We start from the raw sequence: 27,441 nt of genomic DNA, 5'->3' as shown, positions 1-27,441 counted from the left end.
GAAAGGCGCTATATAAATAAAACGTATTATTATTATTATAATAATTATTATTAAATGACTACTGGTATTTAATGGTACTCCAAAGTACTTAAAAGAATACCATGGTACTCTCTGCTGGTTAATTCTGTACTTTCAGTTTACATCTTGCAATTGCGACTCTCAAAATGTGACTATTTCAACTTTTTTTTATTCTGTTTTTCCCTTTATTGAGAGTATAGTGTAGACAGGAAGCAAAGTGGAAGAGAGAGTCTATCGGCTCAGACTATTTCCATAAATTTGACAGGTTAAAAAAGTGATGCAACATATTGTTTGTTGAATGCATTGCCTGTTTAGCGCTATATATGATGTAGGCTCTCAGCAGCAGCAGCAGCAGCTAGTGCATGTGTGTAAGAGAAATGTCTGAGAGAGTATTTGTGCAAGTCCAGACATACTCTCTCCAGGCGTGAAGCATGAAGGTGTCAAAACATTCCTAACACCTGCCCACCGTCCACTTCACTCAGCTGGGATTCAGTCCAAGAACAGCTCCTCTAATCTCCATAGCCGAATTTATGCCAACAGACGCTGCTACTGAAAGGCTAGCTGGTCATAAATACTCTTTCTAAGTAAAATGGGCTGTAGTTGCTCTGCATTCATGTGATTTTACACAGGCCCGAGGCCACAGCTGTAAAAGAGGACAGCCATGCTCATTCAAGTTTATTTGCTTACTATGTCAGTATACTGACAACATTGTTATCTAAATGAGCACATCTGCAGCTCCACATTTTCAAGGGCACAAAGCGAGGAAGGGCTTGTGGAAAGGAAGTAGAAATTGACAAACAGATTTGCCGGAAGAACCATCATTTTCGCACAATGCATTTCTGAGCTGTCACCGAATGAGAGGACAGCTACATGTGTTTGTGTCTGAGAGCCTTTGAAGTTTTATACAGATGAGAGATTGTTTAATGACAGACAAATTTGCCTTGTTACATTTAATGTGGTTGCTATGGCAATGGTGATGTATGGTGATTCTCTTAGAGTAGGTTGTCTCCTGATTGGAAGGTCGGATGTGACGTGTTTGCGTGTGGGATGGAATCGTTGAGTCGGAGGTGTCAAGAGAAAAGGAGGATGAAGAAAAGGATTAAGGGAAGAAATGAAGGACAGGATTAAAGTAACTGGATAAAATAAAAGATTGAGCGATTGTGATGAATTGAAAGAAAGATTGTGTTCGTTACGGGCAGTATTGAATAGCTGTCTCAATGCGGAGATGATGAAGCCTGGGAAAAGGGAATATTGGCATGTCCGGTAGATTATTACAAACTTAAACTGTATATGCAAATTATACAGTTAATATATTTAGATTAATGCATGTGTGTGTGTGTTTAAATTCATATAGACACATATGTATTTCCATTAAGTGTGAGAGTTAGGCCTGTAACATCCATCCATCCATCCGATGTGTTGTAGCACAAATAGGTCACAGATCTATTCTGATGAATCACGGATACCAGGGAAAAACAACGATAAAAGCAATTTCAAGAGAAAATATCATTTTCTAGCCTTTGATAATAATAGAAACCAACCACATTATGATAGTTGTATTATGTTAGATAGTCGATTGAACTATGTACGTTACTGTTGTATGCACATTTCATTTGTAAAGTTGAGATTTATTTTCAAGTTCATAATTATAATGGATTTGCTGTCCTCAAATATACAAATTTTATTGTCAGATGGATAATTTACATTTACCTGAACTTGAATTTCATATATATATATATATATATATATATATATATATATATATATATATATATACACTGTATATTGGTGTTTCCTAAAACTTTACATTTTATTTTTATGATCATGTATGATGTACAATTATGAATGAAATCACTAAGAGTAATTCTGAAATTAGTCAGGGTTCTCTAGTAAAGTTCAGATATAGAATAAGAATAGCAATGTACAGCAAGACAATTAAGATTATATACAAGTCATTACCATTACAAATATTTTTTTATATGAATATTTTTCTGTTAATACAGTATATGTCTGTATTTACATTGCATATATTTTTTGACATTAATTAATCTCTTACGTCGGGTCTACACAGATGTCTGGTATTTTAAATCCGGTGTGAATTCTGACTAAATCAAAACGTTCAGAGTGCAAACACAAATACACACTGAAGTGTTCACCAATGTGACATTATTACAGTATCTACTGAGGGTTTCATTTGAGGGTGCTAAGCATTTGACTTTGTATTGTTTTTTTTTTACCCATGTTTTAATTGTACAAAAATGATGTGTGATCAAACATTAATTGGCAGACCCCCTGCAGTATCACTGCAGACCCTTGCTTTATGCAACCATGGGACACAATTAATCATCTTAAGATGAGAGCAGGAATGTCCATATTATACTTAAATTCTAAATTATACTTGCCCTACTGTAGCTGTCCATCCTCTCCATCTTAATTACGTAACTCACTTTCAATTAGCAGAGTTTGACCGAAGTGTTTATTAGATTGGAAAGGTGCTGGACAAAGCTATCGGTGCCCCACAGCTCTCCGTCTCTCTCAAACAGCTGCCCCCTAATTCACACTGCTAATTTAAGTTCAGATCGGCAGCTGTGACACTCAGATGGACAAGTCCAGATCCGCACGGCAGAATGTGAGAGACGGCGAGTGCTAGAAACGTGTTTATTTTTGAGCCGAAACCAGTAAGAGCAGAGAAGGTCATTAGCAAAGGCATGATTCAACCTCTCCACCGGCATGAGATAGATGGAGGGAGGTGGAAGAACACGAGATGAGAAAGAGTGGGCGAGGAGACAGCGCTAGAGCACGCCAACCTTGTTTATTTACCGACACTCTATTGCTCTCTAAAGCAGATTTCTCCATTAACATGGTGACACATAGCCGACCAGGGGCTCTAGCGGAGCGTTATATAAAACTGATTGTTTCGGCTTTAGATTCCGATTGGATATGCTGCATTCAAAGCTGCTATAAAATTGCCATAAAAACACATACATATTTGTGCTCACATTCTGTATTAATGCAACCACAATGAACAATAGTTCTTGGCTGAAGATTTTTTACTTCACATTTTTATCAATAATAATTACAGACTTAATTGTGTCATGCCTAAGGCCACAGTCACACTAGATGCTGCAATTAATTGACTTCCATTGATAAAAGCATGTGGACGCCAGAGGCCAGAATCACATGAGATTGTCATGTACAGCAGTATCACGTTTTGTGTGTACAACAGTTAAAATTTGGAAAACTTTGACCGGCAAATTTGTATGATGAGAATAGAGGGTCTAAAAGTCACAGACTGACACAAACTTGGAGTAGGTAGGTATTTTATCATTCAAAAGTTTGGGCTTAGTAAGGTTTGCCCACTTTTCAGCAAGGATTCATTAAATTGATCAAAAGTGAGAGCAAAGACATTTACAATGTTGAAAAAAAACCTTTTTTTAACTTTTTAATCATCAAAGAATAATGGTTTCAACAGAAATATTAAGCGGCACAATGGTTTTCAACATTGATAATTATAGACCATTTCACAAGATGTAAACAACACTGGTCCAGAAGCACTTCCTGTTTCAGTTTGTAACTGTTTTCTTTATTTCACATGTAAAGAAAACATCTTAAAGATGTTTGTTTAACTCTTTTGATTCAGTTTTAAATGTTCTGTTGGTTGTATTTTATCCCAGCTTTAATGTAGTGTTAAAAAACTGAAACAGGAAGTGCTTCTGGACCAGTGTTGTTTACATCTTGTGAAATGGTCTATAAGATAATAATGAAAAGATTATGTTACAAAATAAGTTTCTTGAGCACCAAATCAGCATGATTTCTGATGACACTGAAGACTGCAGTAATGACGCTGAAAATTCAGCTTTACCATCATAAGAATAAATTATATTTTAAAATGTTACAAATTTAAAAAGTTATTTCAAATTGACATAATGTCTTCCAATTTCTACTGTTTTACTGTATTTTTGATCAAATAAATGCAGCCTTTTACTTTTTGAACAGTTTGCTACAATTTTCATTTGTTATTAAAAACAGAAACCCTAAATCATGATATCATATCCTATTCTCTGTGGTGTCTCTAAAATGTGATTGTTGGCCTTTTTCACTGTAAAATCATTGTATGACCCCTCGAGGTGTATCACTTTATTAAAGGAGTAGTTCACTTTTGCTGATAATTTACTCACCCCCATGTCATCCAAGATGTCCATGTCTTTCTTTCTTCAGTCGAAAAGAAATTAAGGTTTTTTGATGAAAACATTCCAGCATTTTTCTCCATATAATGGACTTCACTGGGAACCAAACGGTTCAAGGTCCAAAAGACACTTTCAGTGCAAACTGCAAACTATTCAAAGGGCTTTAAATCAGCATGATTTCTGATTCCATGATTCCAGACGATGAATAAGGGTCTTATCAAGCGAAACGATCGCTCATTTAATACATAAATAACAAAGTTTAAGTTTTATAAGCTCAAATACTCGCCTTGCTCTGTTCTGTGTGACTCTCCTGTTCGAACTCGTTCATCAAAAAGAATGAATCTTTTTCCAAGGCATTTTGTTCATTCAATGAACAAAACGAACGAATTGACTCGGAAAAAGATTTGTTCATTTTGATGAACGATTTTGAACAGGAGAATCATTTGAGCTTATAAAACGTAATTTTATTTATTTTTTTTTTTTAAATGAGCAATCGTTTCGCTTGATAACAGCCTTATTCATCCTCTGGAATCATTAAAAGCCCCTTGAACAGTTTGCAGTTTGCACTGAAAGTGTCTTTTGGACCTTGAACCTTTGGTCCCACTGAAGTCCATTATATGGAGAAAAATGCTGTAATGTTTTCATCAAAAACCTTCATTTCTTTTCGACTGAAGAAAGAAAGACATGGACATCTTGGATGAGATGGGGGTGAGTAAATTATCAGCAAAAGTTTTTTTTTAAAAGTGAACTACTCCTTTAATATATGTTAAAAATTCATAAATGAGAGTTAACTTATATAGTTTTTAATAGTTTTTCCAACTAAACATCCTGTTAACACAGTCGATGGTTTTAGGGCACAAGTCACCTTGCGTCACTTCACAATAATAGACAATTGTGTCAGTTGGTATGTGTGTTTTATGCCAAAAGTGGGTAAAAAAAAGCCCCCCGGCTATTTAATACGTCCATGAGGTCAGATACAGAATGCAAAAAGAGACGAAAAACATAGCTTTCCACTTTTCTCTGGAAAATAATTAACGTCAGCTACAAAATAGATCAAGGGGCGCACTGATTATTAAACGAGGAAGAAAATATGTGCGTGCAAGGGTTTATGCTTTCTGTTGATTCATGAATAAACAGAAAAAAAAAACATTACAGCCATTAACAATGCCTAATTGTTATTGTGTGAAGTACTGTTTTTAAATGATTAACCAGCGTTGTGCTTGCACTGTTAATCTCACTGCTAATATGTGTACTGCATGTGTGTTTGTGTGTTTGTGCAACGATACCTGCTCGCTGTGCTTGTGTAAGTTTAGAGTACACGCCATCGGCTGATTCGATCAGTGTACGACTCGTCTGGATCATCTACAGGAAACCAAAAACAGAAAACAGGAAGTCAGGTCTCAGCAGGATGTGAGACTTCCAGATCAGGCAACCCGTCCCAGAGAAGCCCAAACACATACACACACTCAGTAATAAACTGTATTGACAGAAGAGATTGAGCTGCATTCCACACCCCAGATGAGATGTGCTTCTTGCAGTAAAGCCCTTCTCAATTATTGCTACTAGTGTAATGACACTGCTAATAGCTAAATTTAGAATCAAGTAAGAACATATACACATTAATATACAGTATATGCACACACATATGTTACGTTTTTTTATGATGACTGAATCAGTATGTTCATATAGTTATTTTGACACGGAAGGAGACCTAATCAATGGAAATCCTACACAGCCAAACACGCACTGACGCACGCACACAAACACCATATTTCTGCATACATTATTATGCAGGATATATTATAAGGATGTCTGCTCATATCAAAATGGAATTGTGTCATAAAAGAGAAAATACACAGCACAGCAGGATGTGATAGAGCAGAAAGGATGCGTAATACAATCAAACACAATTTCACATCTTTGCAGAATTTAATCGGTTAAATTCCCATTATAAAGGTACAAGCAAGAAAGAGCAGAATGTTGCAGTTATTCTGCTGTAGACTATGACTGAATTCATGAATGCGGCTCCGGTTAATATACACAGGTATGCATACAATACTAAATAGATATTTGGATTTATGCAGGTAAAATATTCAGGATATATGTTTATTTATTCATTATGTATTCTCGAGTTATGATCTAATATTCAGATTGTCAATTACTGTATATATTCAGTATATATGATTATTTACACATATTTACAACTATAATCAGAGTGTATGACAGTATATTAAGTATATTAAGATTAAGTATATACAACTATATATGCAGGATTTATGAAAATATTAAACTTTCAACAGTATTTCTGACATTACATGTATAATCTGATTTGGAACTATGTATATTTATATTTATAGCTATATATTAAGCATTACTGATTATACATTCATATTTGCAGTCAGATTTACAAAAATAAATTTGTGATTTATAACATTATATTGAGATACTATAAATATACAAAAGATAGATTATTGAAATTATTGTATTTTAATAAACAAACTCCAGCTGGTCCAAAACGCAACAGCTCAAGTTCTTACTAAAACAGGAAGTATGACAATAGTAGCACAGTTCTGTCAACACTCCATTGACTCCCAATAAAACATTATAGTCCTCAAGTCTACTGTGATCTCAAAATTCTGGCCAGTTGATAATACCTAGAATCTCAAAATCGACTGTAGAATCAATGAAAACTCTAGGAATAGTCTTGCTAGTCAGACACACTCTGTCAGTTTAAATCTAGACAAAAAACTGGCATACATGTCATACTACCCCCTTTCTATAATTTACATTTCAGGATTGTTAGGCTGCATTACTGTATGTCAACAGTGAATCCTTCCCATAACACCCGATATACTTGTTACGTCGTAAGAAGAATGACATTATGCGCTAATGTTAGTCTCTCTGTAATATTAGTCTATCCAGAGACTACCATAGTCAACCGGATCTGGTCTGTATCCAGATCAGATGGTGGACCTGAACCTCAGAGACACAACCACAAGTCAGCAGAGACTATGTCTACTAAAAAATCCCCTGTAAAGGCCTCGTCGACATGACAACCATCGGAACAGATCCCAGAAAAGACCATTAAAACCAGATAAGTCCTCTGCACAGACCTATGACCAGCTTTGTCTCCATACTGACATGACGAATCCAGTTTTTTATGTAGCAAAATGAACTGGATAAAACATTTGAATGCTACCAATCCACAATGTAAATTTCGGACTTGCGGTGCAGCATGAATCATAATCACACAAATGAGCATTCGTTGGTCAGAAGAGAACCGGCCCCCTGACTGAGCCTAGCTTTTAAATCGTTTTTTTTCTCAGATCTGTCACCTGATGGAGTTTGTGTTCCTTGAAACTGTCGCATCTGGCTTGCTTAGTTGGGGACACTTAATTTTCAACAATATTTATGATCTGCCTGCACTGATGCTGTTGTATGAGAACTGAACTGAGCTGGACGATGACATCACTGTCTTAGAATCAACACTGAACTGACTTCGTGGAACAACGACAGGATTTTCTATTAGAGCTGCGTGTACAGCCGAAATGAACTCTGTTTGCATTATTGAATCATTTTCCTATTACTGTAAAGCTGCTTTTGAAACAATCTGTATTGTATAAAGTGCTACTATATATACAGTATACAGAATAGAAACTACAGATTCAGGATTTAGGACAATTGATGAAACTAAAACAATACACAGGTTTATCAAGATTATATATACTACAATATTTGCTGGAGCAGCCTTCGTTAATTCAGTCATATTGCTATCCAATATAAGTTTATATCATTCATTTTGTTCATTTTTGCACTACTACTACTAAACAAGTTAATGTAATATTCGAGCTGAAATATCATGCATAACTCTCATGTTTTGTCCCAACATGTTTTTGTTCACAAGTGCTAGCACTGTTGAATTTCTCCCTACCGTGTCATAAGCGGTGAGCACTTTACGCAGTAGTTCTGGAATGGGGCCATGGGCTTCCATAGTGGGGTAGGCCTCGCTGAGATTTACCATTACCCGTAACGCTCGCTCACTGTTCGTGAGCCAGGAGGACACAGTCAGGATACACTGTTTCATGTTAGCTGCCGGAGTCAGACCGCAGAGCTCCTTGAACGACACCATGGCATTCTGGAGAAAAAGATAGCAGAGAAGGCATTAGCTTTAGTCATCTACATGAAAAGTGCAGGTCAGTTTCACATTCAAGATAAATGTGCGATTATTACCCACAGCGATTATTGATTCTGTTTAAATATACCTCTGACTACGGAGAAGCTCATGTTTACCTCAACCAAGAGAATTAAACTCCCCTCTCTGTTTACCAAGTAATTGTTGAATCTGCACAAGAAGAAACAGCACTTTGTCCAATTGGAGGCCAGATCAAAAAGTCCTGGAGAGATGCAGAAAGAACAAAGCTTTGCCTTCTAGTAACTAATGCTGAAGAACTAAATATGTGAGAGTCAAGAGACAATGTTGCCTTAGTTCAGGAAATTATTAGGGACGATATCATACCCATATGAGAAAAAAATATGTTTCTATAATATGAGAGTTTTGTAAACACAGAAGGCCTTTGAGAAGAGCAGCATTGTTTAAGTTCCCATGAGATTAAGATCTCAGAGTCAGACCACTTGGCTATTGGGTTGTTTGAGGCGATGCTGTGTTTCTCTGTGTATTAACAAGAGTATCAAGTAAGCAAGTGTTCTGATTCACGAGTGAGAGGGTGGACAGCTGCTTGTAAGCTTGTTTGACATCAATCAAAACAATGCTGTTTTCCTGGCCTCCTGACACACACAGAGACCTTAGGGCTTCACAATTAATCGGATTAAAACAAAAATCGCGATATGGCTTTGGCTATAGTGCGATTTTCTGATCTCGAAGGCTGCTTATAAGCGTTTTGTGTCTCAGAATGAAGTGTGGCACTGTGTCCTTTTACACACGAGTGTATGTTCGATGTCTCAATTGAGACATTGTATGTTCACATACAATTGAGACATTGTATGTTCAATGTCTCAAATGTCTCTGGAGCAGAATTTGCAGTAAATTCTGCTCCACACTAAGCCATCTCTGCATCAGGTGTTTGGGTTGCTATTTAGTTGCATTTGGGAAAGCAACCATATTCCCAAACTTAAAATGAGAAGCACTTAAAACTGCAGCCATCAACAAAAGAGAAGCTTTAAGATCTCTCAGCGGTTTACCGACAAAATAAAAGCTAGATGGTTTAACATTTTATAATATAATATTTTATAATATAATATTTGACATTTTATTATCAATATAATATTTTACAATTTATAACATTTTATAATATAATATTTATAATATTTTACAATATTAATATTGTAGTTTTACAGTTCTTGTCATTATTGTTATATTATTTTCCTCAAGACTTTTTATTTTACAGTGAAATTCTTATAATAGCAATTCTGTAATTTAACAACTACTGCTATGATAATAATAATAATAATAATAATATTTTCTAGTTATATTAATCACACAGTTTTTACCAAATTATTCAGTCCTCAAACAAGCACTGAAAACTCGGAGCTTAAGAATAATAAAAATATTTTATAGTTATATTGCTGAATAATCACACAATTTTTACCAAATTAGTCAGCCCTCAAACAAGCACTGAAAACTTTGAGCTTTAAAAAAAGCATTTTAATTGGCAATTGCAATTCTTATCAGAAAAGTCACATTTCGATACAAAAGAAGATATTTTGAAATCTGTTGAGGTTAAAACTAGGGATCGACCGATATGGATTTTTTAGTGCCGATACCGATACCGATTTTTTTCCCATCAGCCTTAGCCGATGACCGATACGGGCTGCCGATTTTCTTGAGCCGATATTTGGAGCCGATACATTTTGCTCCCTCAATTTACATCATAAAAATGACATGACGTTAAGAAATGTTACAGGTCTCAATTTAATAAAAGTAACATTTAACTAACTTCAAAAATTAATATTTAACAAATAGTAAAAAAATATGAGGTAGAACAAGAACAAGTAGATAAACAATTGAACAAATATTAAAAACATAAAGTAGAACAAAAAAAGTTCAGTGCTGAAAATGAATATTTAAGCATAAATTAAATAATTACACTATTGCACACAGTAGCAACCAGCATAATAAAGTGCACAGTGCACACTGTACTTCATTTTAAAAGAAACGAACTATGTACTGCCATGGTTTCATTTTTTTCTACATAAAATAAAATGAGCATGTCTAGTCTGTAATATCACTGCGATGGCGAGGGACACACCACACGCGTCCAAACCTCAACCAGGTGGGCGCTGAATAAATATCCACAAAAAGCACAGAACAACGTTGGCATTACTTAATCCTATGACCAGTGTTCATAACAGCTACCGTATGCATACTAGGGCTGTCAAAATTGCTCAAATGGCGTTTGCATATTCCCTCTAAAAAACATATTCGAACATCCCTTTGCGCGTTTTGTTATTGACGCGCATTACGTCAATAACAGGACACATTAATACAAAGAGACATAACTACTAGTATTAGATAGTTTATTTGAGTTTAAACATATTTGACAACGTATTAAAAAGCAAGTAAATCAACTAATGGTCAAGACCGCAGAGCTCACTCTGTCTCGCACAGGCACTCTCTCTCTCTCTCTCGCCCTCACGCTCTCTGCGCGTCGGTTAAATGATCAACAAACAAATGTTCAGTGCTGATCAAGAGTTTTGTGCAAGCAATTTAAGGTTGCGAGTCGCGACTCTTGTCCCAAATATTGCAGGCTTCATTCAGTGATTGAAGTTTCACAGTATAGAACCGACAGTGAGCGCTCCGAGCGAGCTGTGCAGCTGTGGTAACGTTATTAGTCTGCAACCGCGGGCGTGTTTTTCCACATTCAAATATTAATTTTCACCTTCAAAATTAATAAATATTCGAATGTAGAATATTCATAGACAGTCCTAATGCATACTGAACGGATAGCCTACACCTTAGCTATTTGCAGCTCCCTAATATAATGGCAAGCAGTTAAGTTTTATAGACGAGGCATTCGCGTTTTCCATTTGGACCCACAAACTTGCTTAGTTGCAAGCACATAACAGTTATAGGGCGACGGGTTTCCATTTTCAAAGTGTTTGACAATATTTCAGCAGTCAAACATAAAAGATCCTTTGAAAGTTTAAGTTACCATTCTCGTGAAGAGCAGGTTGCACTCTGCTAGTGGGGGAGGGCGGGGCACGTGAACTGCAGCATCTCCAGCAGCACGGAGCTGCCCGTGGCCGCCTGTCTATAAATAACGCCGAAAAAAAAAAAAAAACTATCGGCGAACGCGCAGCGGTGTATCGGCCGATTCCGATACACGTAAAAACCTCAAATATCGGCCCGATATATCGGCCGGCCGATATATCGGTCGATCACTAGTTAAAACATTACACTGGACCCCAAAGTATAAAAATGGTTCTTCAAAATATCTTCATTTTTGTTCCACAGAAAAGTCCACGGTGAGTAAATGATGATGATTCAAAACCAATGTTTCATTTTGGGGGGTGGACTCACCCGTTTATTCTCTTTTGGTCTCATGACAGCAATTGTCAGGCTGACAACCATTTCCAATCCAGACACATGTAGTCACATAGACTTTCACACACGTGAATTTATATTTAGCACATTTATTAATCTGTCTTCCCTTTGGAGCCGACCCCCGCAAGACGCTTTCAACAGGATTTGCTATTCTCTTGGGAAATATTCAGAAAAAAGGTCCGCACAGGAATACCAAAATATGATCAGTGATCACACACACACACATACACACCCACCTACTACCTTGTGACGCAAAATGAAAAATTTATAACTAAGATTGATGCTTGCATGTAAGGGAATAGTAAAGTCCAGCGTTTAAAAACATAGGTGTCTAGGAACAGATTTTGACAATTTATTCTTATAAAGAGAGCTACTGTATCAGCAGTCTCACAGAGCAGCTCTATCTGTCTAATGCTCTATTTTTTTCCTCCATTAGTCATTAGATTTTGTTATTTTCAGTTTAATGAACTCTTTGCTGCATGATCCAAATTCCATAATTCAATTCACACACAAACAGCACTGCTCAGGCCAGGAGAGCGCGGGAAAGAGCCGCTTCCAGCACACGCTCGCATAATGTGTTCCAGACACTTTGTCCTGTGTTTGTGAAAACAAGGGTGGGTGTTTGTGTTTGCATGGGTCAGGAAGAGTGGGGGTCATGCAAGCTGAGCTATAATGTGAAAATTGATAAAAAATATAGTGTAAAAACAGACTATTGTGACTATAGATTTGGGTAAAAATTGAGCCTGATGTACAGTAAGTCATTGAGAACATTATAAATAATGAACAATATAACGAATTTGGATTAATTGGAATTTTAATTAGCAGGTGAGCCAAAAGAGGAAAAAAAATCATTAAAATATCTATTGTGAAAGTAAATTAAGCAAATTTGACATGTACTGTAGGTGAATGTAAGTAAATTCATAATACTTCTACTACCCCCATGTTGTCCCAAACTCAGGTGACTTTCTTTTATGGAACACAAAAGGAAAAATCTTGAACGGGGGTTTTTAAACTGGGATCTGGGGCTACAAGGGGGAGCTGGGGAAAAAACATGAACAAATAAAATGTAAATAATTTAAAGGTGCTATTTGTATTTTTTAACGGCCTCTATCTGTGATGTTTCAGATTGCAACCAATTTTTACAAGAGCGCTAGTGCTATTGCGTGTCCTCGAACACAAGAGCGAGCACTCATAGTTCACGGCCACACTGAGACGTTCAACACACCGGAGAAAGCATCACTCAACATGCTGGAAACTCTTGTAAACTCCACTGCAACGTTACAATAATAGGCTACTTTTATCAGCTTGATGTTGAACTAATACTCCATGCTCGTACCATGATAATGTTATATTTGTGGTGCTATCTAGCATAACGCATTTCACTAACTATTTGTGTATCTTCCACAATAAGCACTGTCAACATAGGTGAATGTATAATATGGTAACGAAAACGGTTAATAAACTAGACTGAAAAATTTCAGTGTAACAGTAAGATCGTAGGAAGTAACATTACTGTTCTGAACGTGTCTGGAAATGTGTTTTATTAACAATATGATTGTAGTGGGTTGAGTGACGTTAGACAGTAGATCTTGTACATACAGTAAAATAAAAGTTACATCCTAAAGCACCAACTTTTTTGTTATTCTGGAACAGTCTTTTGTATTCATTTCATATCTCATTTTTGTTGTATTTCATTACAGTTTATCATTATTTCAGCATACCTGAAACTTGTAATTTATCACAATAAAAATAGCTGAGGTCTCCATAATTCGAATGCTCTGCCGATGTTGATCCGTGTTTTGGCCCTAAGTCGATGCGATTCACGTTTGGCCTGAGGAGCTTCAGCAGATGCATTTTTGTTTTGTTTTTTATATTTGTGTGGAGTTTGTGTTGGAGTCTGTGTTGTGCTGGAGGGCCAGTGGAGGCAGGTGGTTTTTTGGTGTTATCAGACTACATGTCGTTTGCTGCAGTGCCGTCACATATAAAAAGGAGAGAGGCTCGGGAGCACGAATGCACGTCACGTCAGATGGATTTCGTAGAAAATCCGACCCGGAGACATTACATAGAAATAGGAATACTGGCCTTCAGAGGTAATGGCAAAACCCGACAAGTGGATCTTTGTAATGTGTGATTACAACCCCTTCAAACACAGGCAATAAAGGATTCATTTTAGAAGAAAAGTTACATTTAGCACATTTAAAGTCCAATTTAAATATAATATCTTATTTTATCTTATTTTAAATTTAGAGAAAAAAATAACTGAATAAATAATTATGTTTATTCATATTACTGTTTCATTCTGCTTTTTAAACATTGATAAGAAATCACATAATGAATAACTTTTTTGACGGGTAAAAAAAAGAGGGGGGGGGGGCTGGAGCAACATAAACATTAACATAAAACATAAAAAAAACAAACATCTGCTCTTAGCTCTCCTTCTTATGTTCAAGAGAAAATTAGCAATGTCTGATTCATAAACAGATGGTTATTTCGAGTCAGATCCTTTCAGTAAATCAGCTGATATTTCACGAAAGAAAGAAAATCACATGGAAAATGGAGAAAATTCTAAGTTGACGCTACAATAAAACAAACAACTTCTGTTTAGAGCTACATAGCAACATTTCAGCAATAACATTTTCCCAGTTAAAGCAGAAGTACATCATGAAAGCTCTTAAGTTCTCATGCTAAGACAGCTGTGATTTATTGTTGTCATTGAGACATAAAGCTGTCGCTCCATGGCCATGAAATACTCATATTTACCCATTAAATACGGCAGCACAAGACTAATTCATGCCCTCACTGGCTCTGTGCTTTAGACAATTATAAAGCTCAGTCTAGAATAGGCACGTTAACTTTAGGCAGGATGTTATGCTAGTAAAAAGTGCTGACTCATGACAGTGTGCATAGTAAACACTGAGCAATGTGCATGCCAATATGGCCATATTTAAAGCACAGCAGATTTGGATTTAGATCAGGCTTCAATATGTTTGCATTGCAATACAAGCCTGACTAGGGAATTTTGGTCTGAATTGAATGATAAATTGAATAAAAACGTAAAAGTATCCATACGAGAGAAGCATAATCTAATTAACTGCATATTCACATTGTCTATGTGAGTCTGTTTGTGCTGAAGTTGTTATTTCATTAGAGGGAGAGAGCGGTTCACAGAAGTGACAGATCATTCTACACAAACAACGCTTCCTGTGGGATTGCTTTGACACCATGGAGACATGGAGAAAGAGGAAGCAGCAGCAGACAGCTTGATGTTGAAACTTAAAAACTTATAAGTGACTGAGCAGAATAACATCCTGTCAAGAACAAGATCACTTGGCGCTTGATACTGATGCTCTGCACTCATCTCTCCTGATTTTATTCCAAGATACAGCAGGACTAAATAAAGTGTTACACAACACATTAATTCTTAATGGCAGCATTAAAACCCTACGCACATTCTGCAGGGAGTGACTGGCGTTTTTCAGTGTTGTCTTAAACTGTTTGCACACTTGAGCATGAAAGGAGTGTTTTCCTGCACCCTCCCCCTTCTTCTCTCCTCTTTAGTGGACATGCATCAGTTTCTCCAATCAGTAATCAGTGGAGAAACAGGCTAATAGGAAACGGATGCACTGTTTGAATTGCACAGTGACTTTTATGAGGATAAATTCTCATTAATTCTCAAAAATTTGTCATTTAATTAGCTAAATTAAATACACGTAAAAAATCGTATTTCTCTCTCTCTCTTTATATATATATATATATATATATATACACACACACACTTTAAATTCAATAGTTATATGTAGTTATAAAACTTTATATAACTAACTAACTACATTATAGTTATACAATTCAATAATATAAAAGTTATACATTTTAATGGACCTTTATATACTTTTTTGCTGTTTAGTGGGGTTCCACATGGGTCCATTCTAGGCTCGAACTTGTTTTCTTTGTATATTAGACATTATTTGTGTATTATACACTTAGGATTATTATACCAAACTTCGCAAATCGCAAATACCAAAAAGTTACCTCTTTGTCGCCATCTATGTTCGAAATCAACTTTACGTGAGTTGTATCTCGGTATAGCACAGCGCGGATGAACAATGTTTGAGGAGAGTGTGCGGCTGTCAGTCACCGCGCCGGTGTGGATACTGGCATTCAGAATCACAGATTATACTTTTTGGAAGTATGACCAACATAAAATGTCCACTGAACAAGTAAGTAACATCCACTTTTGTTCTTCTGACCAACTAACTGGAAAAAAAACAAAAAACATTGCAGTAAATCACGCTGATTAAATCTAATGATCGCTTATCATTTCACGTCAAACCATACAAATTATACTTTGTTCTCAAATAGTTAATGTTAACAACTTCAGCATTGCGTGACTACATTTAAAGTTTTTCAGATTTATCCGTTTTCGCATGGGCCAGTTGCAGTCTCTTTTTACAAACTCTCAGTCCAAAGTCTTTTGCATTTTACAAAGGGTGAATCTCTAGTTGTCACTCGTAATTGTCATCTGAAGCTTTCTGGATCCGCCATCAAATTAATAAGCTTATACTAGCCAAGACTCTTTATGTGTACAGATGTGACGTAATAATGACACAGACATGCTCGAATCTCCCGTGGATATCCACCAGTACCACTGAAATTAAAAACATTATTACAAGCTTACCATTTTGAATCGAGCTAAGGCAAGCAGATAGTTTTGAACACTGGCTGGTCATGTACTTGCTCAAAAATTTATTTTGGATAGTTTTTAACCCAAAAAGTTACAGACAGGAGCTTTAAATCCATTGTTTTAAATGATTCAAGTATTTTAGGTTTCACAACATTATAATGTAAATAAAATAAAAAAATATGAATTTTGAAATACTCTAAAGATTATACTTATCTGTGTTACATTGTTAAATTATTCTTTTTTTAACTTTAAATGAGCTTAAGATTATGGCAAAGGTCATCTAAATGTATCTGCAGTTCAAACAGCAGATCATGGCAAACCCTAGCCCTACCAAATGAATAAATGTAAGTTTAAGCTTTAATTACACAAAGCAAATGACTAGAAACATATTTTACTCTAAAACCTATAGGCCTAAGTCTGTGTGAACACCAGAGAAATGGACAATGCAAGAAATGCACAGATCTGTGATAAAAATGGCATTCTGGCAAATTAAATAACACAATAACACACATACATGCACAAATTTAAAGACAAGTGGTGAGATCCACAGCAAAAGGACAGCTAAAGCTGGCCATATGTTTTCTGTCTCTAATCATCTAATGGGATGTCCTTTGAGGTTTTAGTCTTCTTAAATTAGGACCATGCGCTAGAGGTCAGCATGTTAATTCTGCTGAGCAGGAGTCATTTGAAATCAATATTATTTGCAGCTTGCACCCAATATTTCATGACATGAACTAGAATGATGTATTGCCTTAATAACCCTGCAATTTGACTCTTCCGACAGTATTCAGTGACAATGCATGATTAACATTCAAGAGTTTGAGAAACATCTGTAGTCTCACTGAGTCCTCTCATCTGTAAAAACACATTTTGTGAAAGATGTGAAAACATCTCAAGAAACTAAAACCAGGTATCCAGTTTTAGGGGCATTACTAACGAGCTCATCAACAAATGCATCCACTCTGGATCTTTCTTGTGTAATTACCTCTCTCTCACTTTCTACCTGTCCCTGACTTCACATTTTAAGTGCATGTTTTCAATACCGTGTTGTCATAATCCTTGTTGCATCCCTTTACCCTCCTTGAACCTTTCTTGAAGGCAGAATTCAAGACTAAAAGTGGCAGCTGATGCCATTCCACAGGGGAGAATTTATTTATTTGTTTCATTATAAGACCTTCACATGGCATTGCAAGCAAATCTTTTACTTTTCATACCAAATATATTTTGTGCTTTGACACAACATTTATCATTTGGATTATTAAAATGTGTAGAGTGCATCTACAATCTCCACAATCACTCCTGAAGCTATACAAATATCATTAATACTTGTATATCCATATCAGTGCTTGCTGACAGAACATCAATTTCTCATAAGACTCAAGATTTAGACAAGCAAACAGACTCAACAACCAAATCTTAAAAACATTCAGCCTGAAAAGACCCTACCTGTACGTTTTCCCGTAGATCTGTTGCTTCTCGTAGTGGCTGCGTCGATGCCCTGAAGAGCTCATCTACTACTTTGATCCCCGTGGTCTTAGTAGATGTGTATTCTCTTGCTTTGCGGCCCTTTCTCACGGAGAGACCCTTCTTATGGGCTTTACCCCCACCTCGCCGGTTTGTAATGGCAACATGAACAAACAACGTGGTGTTAGGCAAAAACTCCCCTGTAAGTGACTGCAGTGGTACGTGCCGGTAGCCAGGAAGCAGACACTCGAAAGGAATGGTGTATTGGCCAATAAATTCATCACCAATGTAGTCATCATCAAGGACTACAAAACGCAAAGCAGCCAATTCAGGAAGGTTGATCTGGAACTCGAAGCTTTCATCAAAAATTGGATTGTCACCATTTTGCGAGACAGTTTTTGTCCGTTGTTCTGTGCAGTCTGCAGGAATTCCATGGATCTCCACATAGATGTATGGCTCTACCACATCACCTTTAGCAGCAGAGCCTCGAGGCTTTGGTAGGTTTTGGCCACTGATTACCTTGATGTGAAGGAGCTGGGCTGAGACTCCAGGAAGTGAGTCGCGAGCGTTTGCACTAAAATATGACACCTCCTCACGCATTATTGCTGGACGCAGGACATAACCACAGTTGCCATTCTGCCTAAACCAGCCAAGGTTCAAATCCATCATCAAACCTGGAGTCTGGTAATTCATTGCTACAATTTGGCAACCACACTTCCAGAAGTCCTGTGGATTCATGTTGCTAGCATCAATGCGCATGGGTGTTGGGTACACCCGTGACAGAAAACGCTTATTGTAAGAGACAAAGTCCTCAGGAAACTCGTTGGCAAAGTGGTTGGCGTCAACCTCATTGAAGGAGCAAATCTCCCAATACCTCTGTTCCCGTTTTGACATATCAAAGTCGCGAAACTGCACAGACTTGCAGAGGGTGACTAGGTCAGAAAGTTCTTTGCAGAGTCTTAGTCGTTTGCAGCCAATTCCGTTGAGATGATCCTTATCGTCACCACCCATCATTCTCCTGGACATCTCAAAGGCTTCTTCTTCATCCGTCACCTCCCCTTCAGAGTCTTGAGAGTCTGTAGGCAGGCGCTTCCCTTTGATGAGTATCTTTCCCTTGAGTTTCTCAGGGGAGGGCAAGTAATGGTCCTCCATATTAGGAGGTTCAATGTGCAGTTTGTCCCCAAGAATCTTCTTTAAGTGTTGAGCCAGGGCCCTCTGTTGGGGAACACTGCAGTGTGTGACAAGACAGAGGATTAGTGGATACTCTGAACTCTCAAAAGCATAGTGGTTAATGACATCTAGAACTTTACAGAAGGCCAGCTGGGATGCAACAGAGCTACCAACATAGACTACGGGTTCACAGTCAGGGCCATCCCAGACTACGACCTCTATGCTTCGACAACCCATGCGTAGCGCCCTAACGTAGCTGCTGAGGTCCGATGAGCCCCAATAGTGATCTTCCAAAAGTGAGGCGTTGTGGGAAGAGTTGATGTAGTAGTGTGAAAGGGGCTGCGTCATATCCTGACAAACATGCTTGTGCTGCGGGTCAAAAATGTGGCACTCGGATGACAGGAGGTAGTGTGTAAAGCCATCTATGGACAAGTAGCCATTGTTGCGTCCTTCAGCGGAGGGTTCGTACTTGTGAACAATCTCCCGACACATTTCCTCCGTGACTCCCTCCACTCCCTGCTCCACCTCCACAAAGAGCATCAAGTCTTTGGAGTCTAGGTACTCTTTGTTGCTGGAGAACTGCACCAGCAGGAAAAAGATCTCAGGGCGTGTACACAGTTCACAGTAGGCTTCTACAAACGTATCTAAATCAATGCCTTCACCATAGCAGTCCTTGGCTTTTTGTAGCTCTTTGAATTTCAGTTCAATGCGAGACTCCCTCATGCCAGGATTGAGACCCTTGATGATTTGAGTGGCCCGGAATAAGTCAATGTGTCCTTGCATTTCTGGATCAGCGAGCTCGAACACTGACCCAATCCACGATGTTCTTACACTAGGTTGACTGGGTTCGACTACGCCCACCATGTGCCGCCCATATGAGACCAGGTACCGTAGTCCCATCACCCAGGTGCTAACCACTTCTGCCGTGCTTCCGACCAGATCCAGGGACTCATAGTTGTCTCCATATAGAATTGAGAATGCACACTCATCTGGGAACTGATCTGAAAGGCCGTTGCTGCGTAGGACGGGTGTTTTCTTTCCCAATCGAACTTCTTTGATGCTCTTGATCTCAAGCTTGGCTTTCTCCGAGTCTTTTTTCGATGGCTCCCAGCGGAGCCAGCGCATGTCAGGGTCCAATAGGAAGTAACGATTGTACATGCGAGAATTGGAGCGCACTTTCTTCATCTCACAGCCTTCCATCATGAAGGCCATGCAGGCAGCTGTGCTGTTCATCTTGCGGTCACTTGGCATAGAGCTGAATGAGACAGTCTTCTTCCTTGCCTGCCTCTGCTTTGAAACATCCTGCAGAAAGAGCACAAAGAAGACTGGTGATTATAGCTGACATAGACAATCTAAAAAGGAAGCATACATATAATGTATTTTTCCATTATCAAGCCTACAAAACATGCTATTTTTTTTACAATGCTGGGGACAAAGGTGAAAAAAGCAAGAAATATTTTACAATAACATAATAACTAATTTTCTACTCCCTCCCAAAATACCAATACATAATCAACAACTGACTAAAAAAAACAAAACTAATAATAATCCCTTTATTTGTTCTTTTTTTAAGAACCTAAGGCTGAATAATTTAATAATAAATTCAATTGAACAGGATGCAATGTTTACTTCACTGGGAAATACATGTCATTGTTGTAATTGAATTTATTAATTTGATTTCAATTCCACTAATTGAATTAAACAAGCAAGTCATTGATACCTATCACATTAATGTCACATGAATGAACTGAATATAGCTGTGGTATTGATATGTTGATAATGAATATCACAAAATTTCACTGGAATCAACTTTACTGAATTTTCGAGATTGTGACAATCCTTGCATAGAGCAATCACACGTTATATTTTCCAGGAAAGATAAAGACCGATATAGACAGTAGTGATCCCTAAGGTGGAAGTCAGGTGCAAATCAATGACAATAGGCAATAAAATGTTGACAAATTTACAACTATATACATTAGGGCAGACAAAAAAGGAAAGCTATGGCCTGGAAGAAATATAAGGAAACTAACATAAAATGCTGTCTAAACCCACTTCAGCTAATCCAAATCCAAAGTACCCATTTTACCACACAGGTCAGTGTGATCTATCACACAGACAGCAATCAATATAAAACAGGCAGAAAAGAGCAGTCAAAGGCTGATAAGACACTTAAGTAAAGCTTTTAACATATAACCTCTGATAACAACCATTGGCTGCCCTTTTATGAAAACAGTACACCAACACATACATGCATGAAGAAACATTAAAGGAACACTCCGACTTTTTGGGACTTTAGCCTATTCACCTTACCCCCCAGAGTTAGATAAGTCCATACATACCTTTTTCATCTCCGTGCGTGCTATAAGTCTGTTTGACGCACCCACCGCTAGCCTAGCTTAGCACAAAGACTCGATGTGACTGGTTGCAGCTTTCATACTGATCCACATGAGTGGCAAAATAACGCAAACGTTTTCCTATTTACATGTTGTGGTTTGTATAGTCACATAATGTACAAATAACAAAGTCAAATGAGACACAGACATCTTTTAACCGTATAAAACCTGGGAACTATTCTCTGAAGGCGAAGCACTGCTACTTTGATGGCGTAATAACCGCATCACCGGAGACACGCCGTGGTGAGGAGCGTAGAGTTCGCTCGGTGTTTGGGTAATAGAGTCAGCAATTTATAAATAGTAAAAGCGTAGTTTAGAGTCATGGGTTTTCGCTCTATTGTAAATAGCTGCGACTGTAAACAGGGGAGGTAATACCATGTTTCACAGAATTCCAACTAAAAACGCTGACTGGATGAAGAAATGGCTAACTTACTCTGGATATTTATCCAAACACACCTAAGATTATCAAGGGACATTATGTTTGCTCGGTACATTTCAATGAGGACGACTATTTTGAAAAAATGGAATTTGCCACACGGACCATAATGTGCTGAAGGATACGGCCATCCCATCGATAGCACAGACAGGACAAGTGGATCACCTGCGGCTGAGGTAAGTGTTCCGTTATGTTTTTAGATGACCTACTGTAACAGTGCCATTAGCCAGATCTAATGTAACGTTAGTGACACTATTATATGATTAGGGTATGAATATGTTTTTATCTTGATGCGGTGCAGACGCGCTTGGGGAAAAAAAACGAGCGCGTTCAACGCGTTGAACTTGCACCCTGCGCGCGGCGCGCCTAGTAGCCTAAATTTGAAATAACCATGGAAATAACGAACTTGAGCGTGCAAAAGGGTACGATAGGCTGTGAGTTCATTGTGCAAAAACAATTTGTGCTATTACTTTCCCCTTATTCTATCCTATTGTAATGCAATACTGTATATTATATAGGCTACTGTTGAATACATTTGGTTCAGCTAATAAATTGCATTTAAAATATATTGATTCCTGTAATAATAATTATTTATTCATGTGATATTTATAAATCTGGGTGCGTTTTTGGTTGGAAATCAATGAAACATGGTACTGTATTACCTGGTCTCCCCTGTTTATTGTCACAGCTCATACAATAAAGCAAACACCCATGATAAACTTTTCTTTTCTATCTAACGTTAGTAATTGCTGACTCTTTATTCCAACGCTGATCTAAGCGAACTCTCTGCTCCTCGTCACGGTGCGTCTCGGGTGATTGTTATCACTCTGCCCAAGTAGCAGTGCTTCCCCTTTAGAAAATATAGTATTTATACGGTCAAAAGGTGTCTGTGTCTCATATGGCCTTGATATTTGCACACTCTGTGACTATACAAACCACAACATGTAAATAGGAAAACGTTTGCGTTATTTTGTCACTCATTTGGATTAGTATAAAAGCTGCAACCATTCACATCCAGTCTTTGTGCTAAGCTAGGCTAGCGGTGGGTGCGTCAAACAGACTTATAGCACGCACGGAGATGAAAAAGGTATGTATGGACTTATCTAACTCTGGGGGGTAAGGTGAATAGGCTAAAGTCCCAAAAAGTCGGAGTGTTCCTTTAAAGAATGAAATAGAGTGCAGTGATATTTACATTATCAAAGACCAAAAGTTATTTTCTTCAAGTTGTTTTCTTCTTTCAGTTGTTTTCGTAGTTGTTTTTTCTACACACACGACGACACACACTCACCTAAAGGATTATTAGAAACGCCTGTTCAATTTCTCATTAATGCAAAAATCAACCAATCACATGGCAGTTGCTTCGATGCATTTAGGGGTGTGGTCCTGGTCAAGACAATCTCCTGAACTCCAAACTGAATGTCAGAATGGGAAAGAAAGGTGATTTAGGCAATTTTGAGTGTGGCATGGTTGTCGGTGCCAGACGGGCCAGTCCGAGTATTTCACAATCTGCTCAGTTACTGGGATTTTCACGCACAACCATTTCTAGGGTTTACAAAGAATGGTGTGAAAAGGGAAAAACATCCAGTATGCAGCAGTCCTGTGGGCGAAAATGCCTTGTTGATGCTAGAGGTCGGAGGAGAATGGGCCGACTGATTCAAGCTGATAGAAGAGCAAATTTGACTGAAATAACCACTCGTTACAACCGAGGTTTTCCCCACAACACATACAACCTTGAGGGGGATGGGCTACAACAGCAGAAGACCCCAACGGGTACCAATCATCTCCACTACAAATAGGAAAATGAGGCTAAAATTTGCATTAATTTGGCTGGCTCAAACAAACACTTAAAACAGTCAAACAAATGACTTTAACATCTAACACTTTAAGTAATGAATCATATTTACTATTTATATTCAAACAGGCTTGTAATGAATTGTGCTAGAAACCAGATTAAATTAGCTAAATAAAGGCCAGGCAAGTACCAGGCAACTACCAGCACAGAGGCTTGTATTTCATTTCCTGGAAAATTCTAAGCTTATTTGGGCACTTGGATTATTTGGACATCACTGCACAGGAAATCATTTCACCAAGCCATGTGCATGCTATTGGGAGCAGATCTGTGAGGGTCGTCTGCACGTTAGCCTTGTTTCATAACACAGCTGTGTTTGCACTGAACTGCTGAAGGGTGTCTGCATGCATTCAGACTGCTCCTGAGAGAGAATGGCAATGCCAACGCATGTTTGAATTTGTCTCCATGTGACGAGGAGTAACAGAGAAAAACAGAGGTTAAAGGTCAGAGTGCACCGAGTTGACAGAGAATAATTAGTCCCCGACCTTTGTCATTTAAAAGGAACACAGAACATACATCTAAACAAAGCTAAACATACGAGACACGAGAAGGAGCACGACTGTCTTCACTCACAGCTATTTACACTAGTCAAAGTGTCATCCTGTCTGTTAAAAGAATACACAAACATATCCTTATCAAATAGTCTGTTCCTCCTTATATGTGCTTTTAGGAAATAAAAATAAATGACTGAGATCTCTTTCCCATCTTATTTTTTTTCTCCTAGACAGCAGTAACATTAAATTGTAACTTAACCAGTATTGTCTCTTCTTGCTGTCCAGTCAAAATTAATAACTCCTTAAAGGGACAGTTGTGACAAAGTTGAGAATAAGTTTATTTTTTTTATCCTGTTTACATATACACTATACACTCACCGGCCACTTTATTAGGTACACCTGTCCAACTGCTCATTAACACTTAATTTCTAAGCAGCCAATCACATGGCGGCAACTCAGTGCATTTAGGCATGTAGACATGGTCAAGACAATCTCCTGCAGTTCAAACCGAGCATCAGTATGGGGAAGAAAGGTGATTTGAGTGACTTTGAACGTGGCATGATTGTTGGTGCCAGAAGGGCTGGTCTGAGTATTTCAGAAACTGCTAATCTACTGGGATTTTCACGCACAACCATCTCTAGGGTTTACAGAGAATGGTCCGAAAAAGAAAAAACATCCAGTGAGCGGCAGTTCTGTGGGCGGAAATGCCTTGCTGATGCCAGAGGTCAGAGGAGAATGGCCAGACTGGTTCGAGCTGATAGAAGGGCAACAGTGACTCAAATAACCACCCGTTACAACCAAGGTGGGCAGAAGAGCATCTCTGAACGCACAGTACGTCGAACTTTGAGGCAGATGGGCTACAGCAGCAGAAGACCACACCGGGTGCCACTCCTTTCAGCTAAGAACAGGAAACTGAGGCTACAATTTGCACAAGCTCATCGAAATTGGACAATAGAAGATTGGAAAAACGTTGCCTGGTCTGATGAGTCTCGATTTCTGCTGCGACATTCGGATGGTAGGGTCAGAATTTGGCGTCTACAACATGAAAGCATGGATCCATCCTGCCTTGTATCAAAGGTTCAGGCTGGTGGTGGTGGTGTCATGGTGTGGGGAATATTTTCTTGGCACTCTTTGGGCCCCTTGGTACCAATTGAGCATCGTTGCAACGCCACAGCCTACCTGAGTATTGTTGCTGACCATGTCCATCCCTTTATGACCACAATGTACCCAACTTCTGATGGAACCTTTCAGCAGGATAATGCGCCATGTCATAAAGCTGGAATCATCTCAGACTGGTTTCTTGAACATGACAATGAGTTCGCTGTACTCAAATGGCCTCCACAGTCACCAGATCTCAATCCAATAGAGCATCTTTGGGATGTGGTGGAACGGGAGATTCGCATCATGGATGTGCATCCGACAAATCTGCGGCAACTGTGTGATGCCATCATGTCAATATGGACCAAACTCCCTGAGAAATGCTTCCAGCACCTTGTTGAATCTATGCCACGAAGAATTGAGGCAGTTCTGAAGGCAAAAGGGGGTCCAACCCGTTACTAGCATGGGGTACCTAATAAAGTGGCCGGTGAGTGTATATATATATACACTTTTGTTAAAATATTATTTTTGAGACGACACTGTACTCAGACTAAAATATATAAAATATCTAATAATAGTTATGCCTTTATTCATCAAATTGTATGGCTCTTACAATTGGACATTTTTATGGAAAATCAAAGACAAAGTTGATACTTAAAAGAAATCTAGGTGACAACTTGCAAGGAAATGAAAACAATCTTTGAGCAATGTTTGTTTAGTTTGATTGATATTTTAACATAAGCAGTGAGCTAGCCATGCTAAATAAACACTTACTTTCAATCAGTGAGTCATGATGTGGCTCAAAACCCAATGACAAACAAACACATAGACATTTGCTAAGAAATCTTATTGATTCATTTTAATAATAATAATAAAAAGGTTAATATAAAATGTATATCTGCTGAGTTTTTGATGAACACACCAGTGATTAAAAAAAAGACAGATGGCAAATGGTATTAATTTGCGCATTTGATTTAAATCACAGCAAAGGACACACATATAACGATAAAGTTCAAAGAGGCTAATTAATCATGCTGTTGAAAAAAAAAAGATAGAACATGCATGAAAGCGTAAGCAATTCTCTCGTCTGCTCTTTGAAACGATATTGGTAATGTTACAAACACAAACGTCAACAGCAAAAATCAGAAGACTTCATATAACTGTTGACCTCTGCCTAGGAACTGCTCAGAATGAAGAACATTAAAGACTATTAAAGACTATTAATCACATTCACATAACAGGGAATGTTTACAGAACTAAGCATACATGCATGTGTATGTTGAAGGAAGGGTCTCCCTGGTGTTATCTGCCTTACACTCAGCTCATCTTTTAGGGATTTTTTAAAATATTTTCTAGTATCTACTCCAAAGGGACCAATTAGAGCGCTGCCTGTGATACTTCACTGCTCATACCAGCTTAAATGAATGTGTATGAGCATTAATGTATGTACACACCCTGCAATCAGTATGTGCTACATGCCTCAGTGCCAGTAAATCCGTCGGTCTTTCTGTTTGTGAGAGTGTGTGAGTGTGATTTTTCTCTGTCAGCTGCAATACAGGTTGCACTCAAGCTTTCTGCAGAGGTATAGGCAATGCATATTACTCATTCAACTCATAAATCCTTTAACAGTTCTCTGTCTCTCAACATGGTGTATTTCAACTCTCTTTTCTCTCTCACCTGCTATTCTCCTACACATGGTTCACTGACATGTTCGGTTTAGACAGCTGATATAACTAGAACATACCTGCTGTGATCCCCCCCACAACATTCTGTGAAATTTCACCTTCCATTGCCAATTAAGTAGAAACCCCTTAATCATTCAGTTTAGCATGTTCATTAATTAGTTGTTCATTAATACTTTGGATTTAAGTTAACACAAATAATCTGGGCACCTGTTCTGAATCAGTAATTACCTATAGAATATGCTTTAGTCAATCAGCACTTATGAGAGGTCATTCCACTTTATTAACCCTTTGATGCACAACATGGGAAAACATAGTTTTCACTTTCTATATCTTTGCAAGAAATTAATTTCATAATTTAGTATTCCAGGTATTCCTCAATGAACTTGTTTTAGATCATTCCAA

The 27,441-nt window shown here is 38.0% G+C and overlaps 1 protein-coding gene across 1 annotated transcript in view; it reads right to left on the bottom strand.

The window, feature by feature from the left end:
• LOC120489560 (inactive phospholipase C-like protein 2) overlaps positions 1-27,441 on the bottom strand; it is a 72,549-nt gene that overhangs the window by 8,997 nt on the left and 36,111 nt on the right. The window contains exons 2-4 of the mRNA XM_039686468.2: positions 17,894-20,383; positions 8,137-8,340; positions 5,492-5,567 (exon numbers count right to left, since the gene is read on the bottom strand). Of these exons, the coding sequence (XP_039542402.2) occupies positions 5,492-5,567; positions 8,137-8,340; positions 17,894-20,383 (2,770 nt within the window). The remainder of the gene's footprint in view (positions 1-5,491; positions 5,568-8,136; positions 8,341-17,893; positions 20,384-27,441) is intronic.

Source organism: Pimephales promelas, chromosome 3 (genome assembly GCF_988280905.1).
Source record: "Pimephales promelas chromosome 3, fPimPro1.hap1.1, whole genome shotgun sequence".
Taxonomy (NCBI): domain Eukaryota; kingdom Metazoa; phylum Chordata; class Actinopteri; order Cypriniformes; family Leuciscidae; genus Pimephales; species Pimephales promelas.
The sequence above is the reverse complement of the archived record's forward strand: the minus strand, read 5'-3'. Positions and strand labels throughout refer to the sequence as shown.